The sequence below is a fragment of the Adiantum capillus-veneris genome, chromosome 29 (genome assembly GCF_014529385.1).
Source record: "Adiantum capillus-veneris isolate H3 chromosome 29, ASM1452938v2, whole genome shotgun sequence".
Taxonomy (NCBI): domain Eukaryota; kingdom Viridiplantae; phylum Streptophyta; class Polypodiopsida; order Polypodiales; family Pteridaceae; genus Adiantum; species Adiantum capillus-veneris.
This window is the reverse complement of record NC_140959.1, coordinates 114,559,805-114,573,737: the sequence shown is the minus strand read 5'-3', so window position 1 is coordinate 114,573,737 and position 13,933 is coordinate 114,559,805. Positions and strand designations below refer to the sequence as shown.

Here is a 13,933-nt window from a genome sequence, read left to right as displayed (position 1 = left end):
TGGAAACATATTACAAAGGTGCATGGCTAAGATCTGAAGAAGGTCCACATGGTACACAAAGCCAGGGTGCATGTGGCAGTTAGGGAGTACAGGTGTATCACAATGTGTTAGGAGTGTGAGTTTGCCGCCCCCCCCCGGCGGGTGGAGGGAGTGAGAAGTGGGTGTTTGGCCAAGGGAAACATAAAGTGGATGGAACATAACTTGCTTGCGGTCTTGAAATCTATTTAAACATGTTGTTTTTAATGTTTTCAGTTTACAGAATCTTCAAGAAATCATTTATGACAACTCAACTCTATTATAATGGTTCTAATTGCTTGATCTAGTCATAAATAATTTGTAGAGTTACTTGGCGCACCCAAAAAGGAATGAAATGAGCTCTTGAATTATTATTAAATGCAGGAGCAGGGGAGCTCATTTAAGTTTATACAAATCTCTGAGGAAATTTCTGTTCAACCAAAGCTTCTGCTCAAATTTTGTGGATTGAGCTGGAAGTTTGTGCCTTCCCAAAAAAAGTCATAACAAAGGCTACCAGCTCAGATAATGGGCTATGAGCAAGTTTTTGAAGGATGCATGAGATCAAGTGTGGAGCTCAGAAGAATAAAGAATGCAAAGGTTACAGCAAAGAGGCACAGGTAATTTCTATGCACACCACAACTTTTTACAAAAAATTCATCCCGCCAGATCAAGATTACTGCTGGGCCTCATTTGGAGACGTAGTGTGTGCAGTTCATTTCCATAATTTCAGTGTAGCAACAACCTTATCTTGAAGACAGTAGGCCATGGTTATGCATGATACACCTCTTTGCATTCATGATGTCGACTTAAGTGAGTTAATTTGGTAATTGTTGGCGAATGGGAGATGTAAGGACTGGAGGACATTTCAAGTGATTGGGATTTATGCTGCAAATACAATACATCAGTAATGGAGGTACCTATTTGATTGTTTTCAACACCCAGCTAGCTTCATGATCCCAGCTTGACTATTTTGCATCTCTCTCCTGGATGATGTACATGTTTCTATTTCATCAAAATATATATTATTGATGGAGGGCATGGGTGGGAGCTTGACACCATCTTGGTATTTATAAAAGGATGAGATAGTGACATGTTGTGCATGAGACATAGTGGACTGTGTCATGCTGTGCAGAAAACAGCCCAGTTTAGGGCTGATTCTTGCATTCTACAAAGCTACCACATCATCACAATAGTGATACATGGCATAATTGCTAGTAAATGTGCCACATCATCTAGAAATGGGACAATCGGACCACTAAAGGGTCAGATGAATAATAATGGGACAATAATGATGGATTAAGTGGGCTAAAAATGCATATGCAAGGCCAATGTTCTCTACAGCCAAAATGCCACCGTATGATGATGACATATCTCCAATACCCTCTTCAACGTCAGATCAGAGGTCCAACTCCATTGTTGAAGAAGTGAATCCAAGTCTAGGTTGAGGTAGAGGGTTGGTGAGAAGATCTCCAAGATTGTCGATGGTGGGAAAATACTCCAACCCGAGACGACCATCCTTAATGTGATTCAAAAGAAAGTGATAATGAGCATCGATGTGTTTAGTTCGTCCACGCGCACCATGATGATCGGCAAGAGTAATAGCAGTCTGAGAATCTGAATAAATTGTCGTAGGAGATGAAGGTGCCCTAGCAAGATGATCCAAAATATGTCAAAGCCATAAAGCTTTAGACGCAGTGTCAAGAAGGAAAGGCAACAGTGTTCAGCTTCAACCTCAGTAGAAGGAAAGGCAGCGGTGTTCAGCTTCTGACATTTTCATGATAGAAGTGCATTACCAAAGAGAAATCAATAGAAAATCTGTTGTGGTCCCGAAGGCAAGCGAGGGCTTCAAGGGATCTTCTGAAGTTGCCCGGCTCGTTGCTGCTCCTGCGCGTTCCCCTCCCCCCACGCCTGCTCCTGCTCCCCTGCGCCATAGCCCCCCCTTTGCCCTCGCCCTCGCGCTGCCCCCTGCCTGCGCGCTGTCTGTCCGCGCGCGCTGCTGAGCTTACACCCAGCCTGCGCGCAGCCCAGCCAGAGTGCAGCCCCGCCCGCTGCCCCCCCTCTTGTTCGCTGCCCTCGCCGCTCCAGCCCCTTATCCTCACGCACCCCCCCCCCCCCCCCCCCCCCCCCCCCCCCCCCCCCCCCCCCCCCAAGGCCTCGTTTGAATTGCCTGGCAGTGGATTCTCAGTTGGTTTCTCCTTGCCGAGCTCTCAAGCGTTAGCCTTCTCGTCCGCCCTTCTCCTTCAGAGCAGCAGACACTAATGGAGGCTCATGCTCCACCCCAGAGGGACTCCTCCGAAGCCCCCTCGCCCGACACCGCTGAGCCCACCATTCGACTTGCTCTTTCACCGACAGAGCAAGCGAGCCTAGCCGCAGAGGTAGAGCGTTTGCAGGCGACCTCGGTCATTTGCAAGATTCTCGGCACCCGACCCAGCAGAGGAGAGCTGCGTGACCTTCTCCAGGCCCGCCTTCTCGCAGAGGTGGCAAGATCTTGGATGTCCAGATTCTCGGACGGGGGTACTACCAGATCGAGTTCGAGACCTCCGAGATGGCTTCCAAGGTCATTGCTATGAGTCCATTGGCCATCCGAGCATCACGCGCCCACTTTCGACAGTGGCGACATGGTTTTGACCCGACTTCGGATGTGCTAGTAGAGGAGGCAGACATTCCCATCTCAGTCTGCTTTCCGGGTTTACGGAGGGAGTACCTACCACTTCTCTCCAGGATTGGCTCCGCCATCAGGACTGTCCTGGAGACACCTCGTACGGCAGCATCAGTAGCTGCCAAGGCGGCTGGCATCCCCTTAGTTCGAGTTTTGGTCAGAGATACCCACACGCTCCTGAAGGTCATCCTTTTGCCTCGGGTGAGTGGGGGTTGGTTTAGATAGAGTGTGGATTACTCGGGTCTTCCGAACCAGTGCTTCATTTGCAGACAGATGGGCCACCTAGCGAAGGCGTGTCCACGGAGGAGGCCACGACCTGCACCTCAGCCTTAGCCCCAGCTTGCCAAGGCTGGGCCGCAGCCACAGCCAGCGGCACATCGCACAGATTCAGAGTCACCCTCCAAGCCTGGGGCTCCAGGGGAGGACGGGTGGCAGCAGGCCCGTGGCCGTCGACTCCAGGGGCCACAGCGACGGCCTGACACTCAGAGTGGCCCTCAGGTGCCTACTCAGCAGCTGTGGGAACCTCTTTGGTCCTCTTGAGCAGGAGGAGCCCCCTACGCTAGCCTCCACCTCCGCTTCACCCTCGCCAGCCGCCCCCCCTTCAGAGTTCCCCTCCTCCTCCTCATCCCCCCCCCCCGCCCTTTGCTCCCGTCCACTCCCCACCTCGCCCCTCTACCTCTTTCGCCCCACCCCGCTTTTCCTCCCCCCCACCCCCTCGAGCTCCTTACCCCCCCCTCCTGCTCCAGTTCCACAGTCGACTCAGGAGACTGGTCCCTCGCCAGCGGCTAGGAGATCTCTTGGCAGCGCCTTTGGCACGAGTCGCCTAGCGAGAGAGGGTCAGCCCTTCTTGCGGCCCCCTTTGCAGATTCAGACATCTTCCCTTGTAGCTATCCCTCGTGGTCTGACGAGCATTGACCTCCGACGCCGCTGGGATTTCTTCGACTACGGGTTCACTCGCTTTCTCGGCGATTCCGCAACAGACCAGGAGGCAGCCTGCTTCAGGGTCCATGCTTTGTTCCTCGCCGCTAGGGGGACAGAGGCCTCGGACTCAGCAGTTGGTTTCTCCTTCCCCCTCTGTGGTAGGACCGAGACAGAGTGGTTTCTCGACTCAGTGGTGGGATGGTTGCATACACAGGTTCTCGAGTTCTCTCACCACATGGGAGAACTTGGAGTTACAGATTTACTGCAGACGTTGTGGCCACTGGCCAAGTTTGCGGTGACACCCCCAGACTCAGCAGGATGTAGGCACATTGTGGTGTACTTTTTTGCTGATACGCAGTGTTTGCCTTGCTATGTATACATTCATGAGGACTTCTGGACAGAGGAGGTTGCTTTACGCACGGCTCGCTCTGCTTGGGCTTGGACAAGGCACTCACTACAGTCTCGCCTATCTAGAGGACGCTCGCATGTGGATTACTCCCCATCCAAGCTAGCCTCGAAGATAGCCTGTCTTGCTGCTGCGGCAGCATCTGTTCTCTCTCGCTCCCCATGAGGATCGTCTCGTGGAACGTGCAGGGACTAGGTGGGCCCCAGTTTCAGCGACAGCGGGGCCGATTGCGTCAGGAGCTTCAGCGTTGCCTTGTGGGAGGAGAGATTGATCTCCTTATGCTACAGGAGCACCATCTGTCTGAGAGCCGCATTCGGCGATGTGGTCAGATTTTGCATGGACGATATGATACCTTTTGGTCAGCTGCTTTTGGACCTGGAGGCATCCATGGTGGGGTATGTATGACTATTGCGGACTCATTGCATCACGCCATTGTGGGCAGAGGGATTATTGTGCCAGGCAGGGCTCAGTGGATTACTATGCAGGTTCAGGGTGGCCTTGTGGGCTTCCTGAACATCTATGCGCCCAATGTGGCGAGTGCTCGTGCAGAGTTTTGGTCATAGATTCTTGAGTCTTTGCCACAGGCTGACCATTGGTGTGTAGGGGGGGACTTCAACATGTTGGAGGACCCTTCTGACAGGATTGGAGGCAGCCATGCGACTGTGCATGGAGTCGAGTTAGCAGCTTGGGAGAGGTTGTGTATGACTTTGAGGGTCTCGGATACATGGCAGCACTCTGGCTTTGTGAGGCCTCCAGAGAGTCTTGCCTTCTCTAGGTCGGACCGCAGAGTGGGTGGAGTGAATCTATCGCGGATAGATCGCTTCTACACTAGTGACCACTTCAGTGACTTGGGGGGATCAGTGGGCATCCTGGCAGGGACATCCTTCTCGGACCGTGCACCAGTGATCCTCACAGTGGCAGACAGGCAGAGGAGTGGGAGCACGATGCTTCGCATCCCAGAGCGGGTCTTGTTGGACTCAGCACTCAGAGAGAGGGTAGAGGCTCTTTGGACAGAGGGCATGGACAACCAGGCTCTACCTGCAGACAGAGTGGCCTTAGGCCTAGCTCCGCTTAGCCACTTTTTTCTCCTGGAGTCTCTGGCTCGACGGGTTGCAGTGAGATAGGAGGAGCAGCGTCTTAGACGAGGCATTGCTTCACTACAGAGGATGCAGGAGCAGCATCCAGACAGTCCATGGTTGGAGGAGCAATTACAGCAGGCTCGACTGGAGCTTGCTTGCACAGAGGAGAGGCGTCATGAGTTTGCCTTTCACCGACAGGCATCTCAGTGGACTCAGGTGGGTGACAGAGTGACAGGTGCTTTTTTTGAGACAGTGGGACCTCGGCACTCGCATGCCAAGGTCAATCAGTTGAGGAGACCCGATGGGTCAGTTGTTTGTGAGCCAGAGGATATGCGTGCAGTTGCTACTGACTTTTACCGTGAGTTACTGTTGGCTGAGCCCCAGTCAGAGCGGCAAGATGCATGTAGAGAGCAGGTTTGGGCACAGATGCCTTGTCTTGTGACGGAGGAGATGCGTAAGGGACTAGAGATGTCTCTTCAGCTTGAGGAGCTGCACACGGCTCTTAGGGCCCTACCTCGTGGTAGCTGTCCAGGTGAGAATGGGCTGACTCCCAGTTTCTTCTTGGAGTACTGGGACCTGCTTGGCCTAGATCTTTGTAGTGCCTTTCAGTACATTCTGCACACGGGAGTGATGCCGGATAGCATGAGTGAGGGCTTGATTTACCTCATTCCAAAGGAGGGTGGCTCCTTGGATGAGATTCGACAGTGGCACCCCATCACCATCCTTAACTCAGCCTACAAAATTCTTGCCAAGGCTCTGAGTTTGAGGATTCAGCCACTTTTGGAGAGCCTTATACATGGGACTCAAACAGGTTTTGTCAAGGAACGCAGTATCCTTGACAACATCTTCACTTTCTGGGAGGCTTCTGCCCTGGCACGGCTCCGTGGGGAGGACCTTGTGATTCTTCTTCTCGATTTTGAGAAGGCATACGAGAGAGTTGATTGGACTTTCTAGAGGGCACTCTACGCAGGATGGGTTTCTCAGATGCTTGGATCAGAGGGGTGTCAGCTTTGTACAGACAGGCTCACAGTCAGGTGCTTTTGGGAGGAGGTAGAGGTGAGCGCTTCATGCTCACACGATCTGTCAGACAGGGTTGTCCTCTTGCCCCGTATCTCTTTCTGTTCTATGCGGAGGCGATGAGCAGATTTTTGGTGTCACAGCAGGTTGGTCTGAGGGGCTTAGCACTCCCTATACGGGGAGATGAGCTTCTGGACGCTGAGTTTGCCGACGACTCAGCCTTGTACTTAGAGGGCCAGGAGGCCAATCTACACAGATGTGAGCAGGCTTTGGACACCTTCTGCTGTGCATCGGGCGCACTGATCAACAGGAGAAAGACAGTGGCTTTCTCGGTTGGCAGTGCTCCTGTGCCAGATTGGATGCCAGGAGAGGGTTTCAGGTGGATTCCTCCAGGGACTGCAGTTCGGTACTTGGGTTGTTAGGTTGGTTTGGACTTGTCCCCCGAGCAGTAGATTGCTCCTCTTCTCCTGTCCATCAGGAGAAAGCTGTTACATTGGAGCTCAGCACGACTTTCGCTGGCTGGTAGAGTAGTAGTTGCCAACCAGGTGTTGTTGGCGACTACGTGGTACATCACTTCTTGCTGGATCTTCTCGAGGTCTTGTATCAGCCAGGTAGAGAGGCTGATCAGGAACTTCCTTTGGTCAGGTTGTGACACTCAGATTGCCCGAGCCAAGGTGGCTTGGTCGGTCATCACACTTCCTTGTTCTCAGGGAGGGCTTGGGATCATTGATCCAGCATAGCAGAGCAGAGCCCTTCTTGGGAAGTTCGTCGTCAGAGGACTTCTTCCAGGCGAGGAGCCCTGGAAGGAGTTCTTGCTGCAGAGGCTTCGTGCCAGGGTGCCTCAGTCAGGAGGCCCTTGGCAAGCTTCGACCAGATGGATCTTTACAGAGTTGCGCCGAGTTGGTTTGAGCAGGAGACCGGAGGACCGATTCGCTGTGAGTCTGCTTCGATCTTGGGAGCTCTTACGGCGTGGCCTAGAGCAGAGACAGCTGACGTGCACGGAGGAGCGCCTACGGCAGCCCCTCGTCTAGAACCCGATGGTTAGCACTCAGAGAGGCCACTTGGTTGGGAGTCGGCCTCATGTTTCTTGGGGTCCCATGGCAGCAGGTCCAGCGCGTTCTCGAGGTGACTGGCTTGAGTTCACAGGTTTGTCTGAGGAGGTGCAGGGTGTCCAGCTAGAGGGCATGAGAGGGGTGCAGAGCATGTGTCAGGACATCTCAGAGTCAGTTCCAGCTGAGTGGCTCACGCTTCTCGAGGCAATAGCACCCCAGTGGATGGGAGCCTTCACACGACTGGAGGTTCTCATTTCAATCAGGGCCTGCTCAGAGACTGTCCCAGCCTTGTTCTTTGAGCTTCAGGGTGGGGGACGATTACAGCGAGTTGCAGTAGAGGCCCCGCAGGTAGCAGAGTGCTATTTCCAGAGGATCCGAGTCGGGGGCATCTGTGGGAGGACTTGCGTCATAGACCCTGATCCAGCAGCTCTTGAGACTGGACACTGGAGGCTATGGGCTTGGGAGTGTTGTCCACTGGCACGAGTACACTGGGATCCTGGTGAGTGGCTATGGAGGGACCCTTTCTCTTCTGTAGACCGCCCAGGAGTCCCCTTCTTTCAGTACGCTGTTCGGCTTGGACGTCATATACTTGCAGCACAGAGAGAGGCCCGCCCCGCTGCAGCACGTCATTGGCAGGAGGAGGGCCTCATCGTCAAGTTCTTGGCAGCCTTTTGGCAGAGGCTGTGGGACTCCAGACAGCCGAGGCGCGTCACTTTGTTCCAGTGGCTGGTTGCACACAGAGCCACAGCAGTAGGGAGCTGGCTTGTGCATAGTGGTCTCTCGGTCGCATGGGCAGCCTGTGACCAATTGGTGGAGAGTCAACGTCACTGTCTTTGGGACTGTCCCTCGGCCCAGCAGGTGTGGCTACGAGTTCTTCGGCTGATGCCTGCCCTCTCCACGGCTCGACAGTACACTTGGGGGGCAGCGGCTTGGTCCACCCTCACGGGCCCGGCACTTCAGTTTGAGCTATCTTCCACCAGCAGGATGATAGTGATACAGGGGGGGCGACCTACACTTCAGCCTGCTAGAGAGCTTACTCGACAGGAGTGGTGCAGTGAGAGAGAGGAGTGTTGGGAGCTCATCAGTGGCCTAGCTCTCTGGTTCATCTGGCTGGCCCACTGTTTCCGCATGTTTGAGGCTCGCCCTGTGCCACCAGCAGAGACTGTTCGTGACTTTTGGCTAGAGCTGATCCATACTCTCAGAGGACAACTTGAGTGACTACAGGGCAGCTCCGACCGCATGCGGGAGCGCCGCGAGGCTTTCCTTCGACTCTGGCACCCTGGGCCTTTCTACACCATAGTCCAGGGGGTGCTCAGATGGCACTACTGTCCACCTGTGTGGCTCTTCCCTCCTCCCATCTCTTGATTTAGCCTCATTGTATATATGCTGTTTTTTCATTGGGAGAGTCTTTCCATCATGCTTGTTGTAGCCCTCTCTTGCAGAGGTGGATGTAGCCCTATGGGCAGTTTTCAGTAACTAGTAAAAGGATCCTTTTCTCGGAAAAAAAAAAAAAAGAAATCAATAACTAGCGGTGGATTTCTGCGTGTCAACACTATGAGCATAGTCTTACTCTGACGGATGGGATGTCACCTGTCCGGTTCGTCCTATCCGTTCGTCCGATCCATTTGGTTCAAAAATTATGACCGTTTTTGACCATTTGTAGCCATTGGGGCGAGTTTGAGACATCTTTTGGGTGCCCTTTGGGGGAACTTTTAAGCCCATTTTGTGAGGCATTGTAGCTGCAACTCTCAAGACCACATACTTCTAGCTATATGCAAGGCATCCCCTCTATACAAAGTACACTCTAGGATGATATATGTATTATGAGGCATGGCACATCACTCCTTTGGGCAAGGCAGCTCTCTCAAGGGCCTCAAGCATCTTTGCCCAATGTAGGGTGCAACGGAAACGAATGTGTATGGCTCAGGATGAGTGAACAGTAAGTGCTCAAGGTTCCTTTTACTTAGAGAAAGGGAGAGCCTTCCTTGACTTAATGAGAGAATGTGCAATGAACAAACACGAGAGTGGAATGCAAACTGTGAGTGAGTGTGCAAAAGAGTGCGAGAGGTATTTGCTTTAGATTGCACAAAGTTTGGTACAATGCTTCTAGATGTTGTGGTACTTGATGATGACTATGTTGACGACGATGTGGACGATGACGGTGGAGAAGGTCTGCAATGCTTGCTTCTCCGGGCTGTGTCGAAAGCGACACAAAATGATTTGTTGCGGCTTTAACTTCGTCTATGGTCATGGGTCCACCTTCAAGAATCTCCGAAGAGGAAAATTTCTGAAACCATTTCCAACACAAAACCATGAACATACCCATTCCATGTAGAGTGACTGGAAAAATACTATTCTCCCTAAATGATTGTGCATGCAATGCAGATGAACAAAGTGACGGAGTGCCAAACCGTTCACCAAACATACACAAAAAGTGAGATCAAATCTTGACCTTTCGACCTAAACCTATGAACTGTGGCAAATCACAACGGAAATGCCAATGCTTGGTGGACAATCGTGCTCGTGCTCCTTCTGAGACTGTGTCATACCGAGGAAGAAACATGTAAAAGCGATTGACAAAACGGACAATCGGGAAACAACGTGAATTCCTTGAAAACAAATGTTCTTTCTTTTCGAGAGTGATCCACATACATTCGTCCTCATTCGTGAGTGAATCATGTGCATCGTACTTCAGAGAAGAAAGGACCGAGAGAGTCTCCTCACGTTTCTTTTCAAGCTTTTCTAGACTGTGGGACTGTGTACTGAGAGAAACAATCATCTACGTGTCTTAACCTCTTTCGAATCATGAGAGTGAGATATTAATGACCTAGATTGAATATTCGTGTTGTAGCGAAGGATCACTGGAGTGATACTTTCAATTGCAAGAGAGGGTGTATTTTCTTTCCAATCAATCCATGGATTATAATGCCTAAACCATTGGATGCCAAAAATCATGTCACTTTCAGAGAGAGGAGAAACTACAAACTTATGCCAAAACCCAATGTTTTGAACTTAGACTATCACATTTGGACATTCATGCGCGATGGAAGAGAGCATGCAAGGAGCTAATCCATAGACCCCTATCGGATCTATTGAAAGAGCTTCTAAGCGTGCACTCTTCATGAGAGAGTCACTAATCACATCATGCATACTACCAGAATCAAACAAGATCACAATGCGTTGACCATTCACATGACCATAACACTTCATGAGAGACTCATCAGCTAGATGATCATTAGAAACTTGGGACACACTAGTGTTCTCATTTATGGCATTAACAGAGGATGTGGGTTCTGTGGGTTCTTTAGGTTCGTTGGATGCTTTCTTAGGACAATCTCTTTTCATATGACTTTTAGTGTGACATTCAAAACATCTTTTGTCTCGTTCATATTCGGCTCGTTCTTCAAAAGTTAACCAACCTCCTAAAATTCCTTGAGTAGATTTTTCATCAGGCGTCAACTTAGGGTTTTCTTGACTTTTAGCTTTTCCTTTTCCCTTAGGTTCATTGTGAGAGTTCTGTGCTTGAGAAATAGAGGAAGATTGATTAGGCGAAAATCCGTTTTTCTTATCGTTCTTACCATTGCGGGTTCTAAGAATTTTGAGTGGTACTGTAAGAAGACTTGTTCTCCTTAGGCTTCCCTTTGTTGGGATTCATTTCCTGTGCAAGAGTGAAAAGGAAGGCCTCTTTGCGTTCTGCATCCGATTTGCGTAATTGGGTGCCGAGTTGCAAAACACGGTTAGAAAAAGACATAACGAGATGTACCATTTTGCTTGAGGTTACGCCTGTCTTCTTTAACTGAGCTAGGTACTGTGGTGGCATGAAACGCGCCTTGAGCTTGTCTTGGAAGTCTGCCCAATTGAAAGAAAGAGGCATGCCTTCCTCGCTTCCTCTAGGTGCGCGACCAACTGTGCCTCTTGCCACTCTTGATATCAATTAATGGCATCACCAGCAAGATACATGGCTGCCGTCAAAACTTTGCTGTTGCCTGTTTTCTTAGTTGTCGCAAAGTAAGCATGAAATCGATGCAACCAAGAATGAATAACATTAGTATCCATCTTACGGTCATACTTACTGAACGTCAACTTCTTAGTGATTGGGTGGTTGGATTCTGCATCTCTACCTGTGCTACCTGATGAAGTGCCAATGTCCTTGATTGGCTTGGATTTTGAGGTGAGTATTTGTAGACCAACTCTTACATGCGTTGGTCTCTCTACGCCTCACACTCCAACTCCATAGTTGCTAGCTTTTCTTCGGCCGCTATCCGTTGAGCTTCACGTGCTTCATCGTGCTCAAGCTTCATGGTTGCCCTTCGCCAAGCGCGCTTGCTCACGCTCACGCTCCATGGCTTCTAAGGTGGCACGTTGCACCTCTTGTTCTAGCATCATCTCCATCATCGACTTGACCAAAGCCTCCATAGGATTTGGTGCAATCTGTGGCGTAGATGGGGATGGGGGAGGATCAGGGAACAATCGTCCTGGTGTAGAAACTTCTTCTTCTCCAACTCCACTCTCATCACCTTCACGCAAAGTATCCATTCCGCTTCGAATGATGACCATACATTGAGATCTTGGGTACTTGGGTTCTTAACTTGTAATCTGTGTTTGAGAAGGCTTTTCTCTTACCCGAGCTCAACTCTTCCTTGCGGACGCACCCCTTGGCAGCCTTGCGCCCACACCAAAGTTGCTTTTTTCCACCTCACGTCGATTGGCCGCTTGCTAGTGCACGCTTCGCTCTCAATGAGTGAAAAGAGGAACAAGGGGAGGCTGGACAAGCCCTTCTTTCTTGGGTTACCTATCACTTTTCAAAAACAAGATCAGGAAACGTCACGCCCAAGTGGACTTTGCTTACGTGCGATCAAAACAAGCAAAAAGATTCTTGTGGTTCTTTCTTGGAGTGATGATACAAAACACTTTCAAAGAGCTGAGCTCTGATACCAATGTAAGGTGCAACAGAAGCGAATGATGTATATGGCTCAGGATGAGTGAACAATAAGTGATCAAGGTTCCTTTTACTTGGAGAAAAGGAGAGCCTTTCTTGACTTAATGAGAGAATGTGCAATTGTCACAAACGGGAGCGCATAGCAATATAAAATACATTCGGATAAATAGGATTTATCACTTATTACTGAAGCGAGAGGATATAGAGAGAAATAGACAGAAAGAGATAGAGAGTGAGAAGATTGACATAGTACTGGGGACCAGAAGATGGGCTGGTCCCCCTCGTAATAGTATTTTTATTATTGAGGAGAAATTTATACAAGCACTTGAACCGAACGTATTACCACCTTCGTTCTAGAATAAGACTTGATGGTTCCTGGAAGCCTCAGCTTCCGATTCCTAGGGCAAAACCCTATTCCAAGGAACTTCCGTTCCTTATTCCAAATCCTTGAGAACCAAGTTTCTCGCCCCTGAATCTCACCTTCCAGACTCACGGCATGACATCCCTGCAACTCTCTTTCCAAACTCTGTTTCCAGAGTTCTCTTCCTGCAGAACAACTTTGCTTTCCCGGACACGAAGTCCTTACTTGGGAATCCCAACTTCTGGATCACAAACTTGAGAGACTATCTCTCTCCGATCCGTGGATCTACTTCCCAAACTCGGGTACGAAACCCTTGGGCTGATCTGGCTCTAGTTCCTCAGAGCGCTTTTCTCATGCAGAGGCTCATGCCTTCCTCTGCTCCTACTCCCTCACGAAGAGGAAGTACACCTGCAATCAAATACTCAGAGATCATAACATGAAAACCGTTACCTTCAAAGTCTCGATGCTCGAAACGCAACTCGGTTCTCGAAAAGCAATTCCCCGGAAGAGATCTCTAAATAGAAAATCCTCTCTCTTCCAATCCTACACACAAAGAGGTGTGTTCTCGGGTTCCTTCTCATAAATCAGCCCCGTCTACAACGTTTATGGGCTGAAAACAGAGAAAAACAGCAGCTTGTCGCGATGGAAACACGCTCCGTAGGCACTTCTTCACGAGAGAACTCGCGCACTGGGTCTTGGCAACATCGGGTACATTTGGGACAGTCATGGGCATCACCGGCAAACGTCTTCATTGCGGGTGAACTCTGCAACAGCATCTCCTTCTTGCCAAAAACCGATCCTCCCCTCTGAGTGAGGGCATGTGATGCTTTTATAGCTCCCAGCCACGGGCACGAATAGCTGCTCGCGTAGAGATCGCGGCCTTTTTTTTGCGGTGTTCTGCCAGAAAAAGAGAGAGAGAAAACGTTGGCTGATCTGTTGCCTTATTTATCAGATGACTGCCCACTTATTAAGTGGGCGGCCGGCGATTTTAAAAATAGTTTGAATCTGCCCAAAAACTCAATAAAACCTTATAAGTTAAAAACAATGCTTTCACAGCACTTCCCAGGCATCCTTGGATGCAATCACATGCACGTTTGCAATGCAGACATAGACTTCCTCGACTTCCTCGCGAGAAAGCGTCTGCTTTCCCGAAAAGCAATCCCACTTTCTCAAAAAGCATCTGTTTTTCCTCAAAGTTTCCTCTGAACCCATCTTCATTCTAGTGCTTGCTTTTTCTTGTGCACAATACCAACATAGTTCGGAATTTCCTCCTGACTATGGATATTCCCTTTCCGATGCACTCATCACCCACCTTGTGACGCATCAGGATTACCCATTACCTAGTCCTTACCTACTGAACTTTCGGTACAATCTCCTTCGCGATGCTCTATGTCACCCATCCTATGACACATCAGAGATGTCCAATCCCGGATGGTCGGATACTTCTTTTGGATGCTCCCTGTCACCCATTCGATGTGACGCAT

General features: G+C 50.2%; 1 protein-coding gene across 8 annotated transcripts in view; it reads left to right on the top strand.

The window, feature by feature from the left end:
* The window catches only part of LOC147419794 (uncharacterized), a 111,887-nt gene that overhangs the window by 20,151 nt on the left and 77,803 nt on the right, over positions 1–13,933 (top strand). For all 8 annotated transcript variants that reach the window (XR_015187156.1, XR_015187157.1, XM_086506028.1 and 5 more), the window contains exon 2: positions 400–632. Coding sequence is in view for 6 of the 8 variants with exons in the window: in XM_086506028.1 (XP_086362154.1) it covers positions 541–632 (92 nt within the window). In the remaining 2 variants the exon portion in view is untranslated. The remainder of the gene's footprint in view (positions 1–399; positions 633–13,933) is intronic.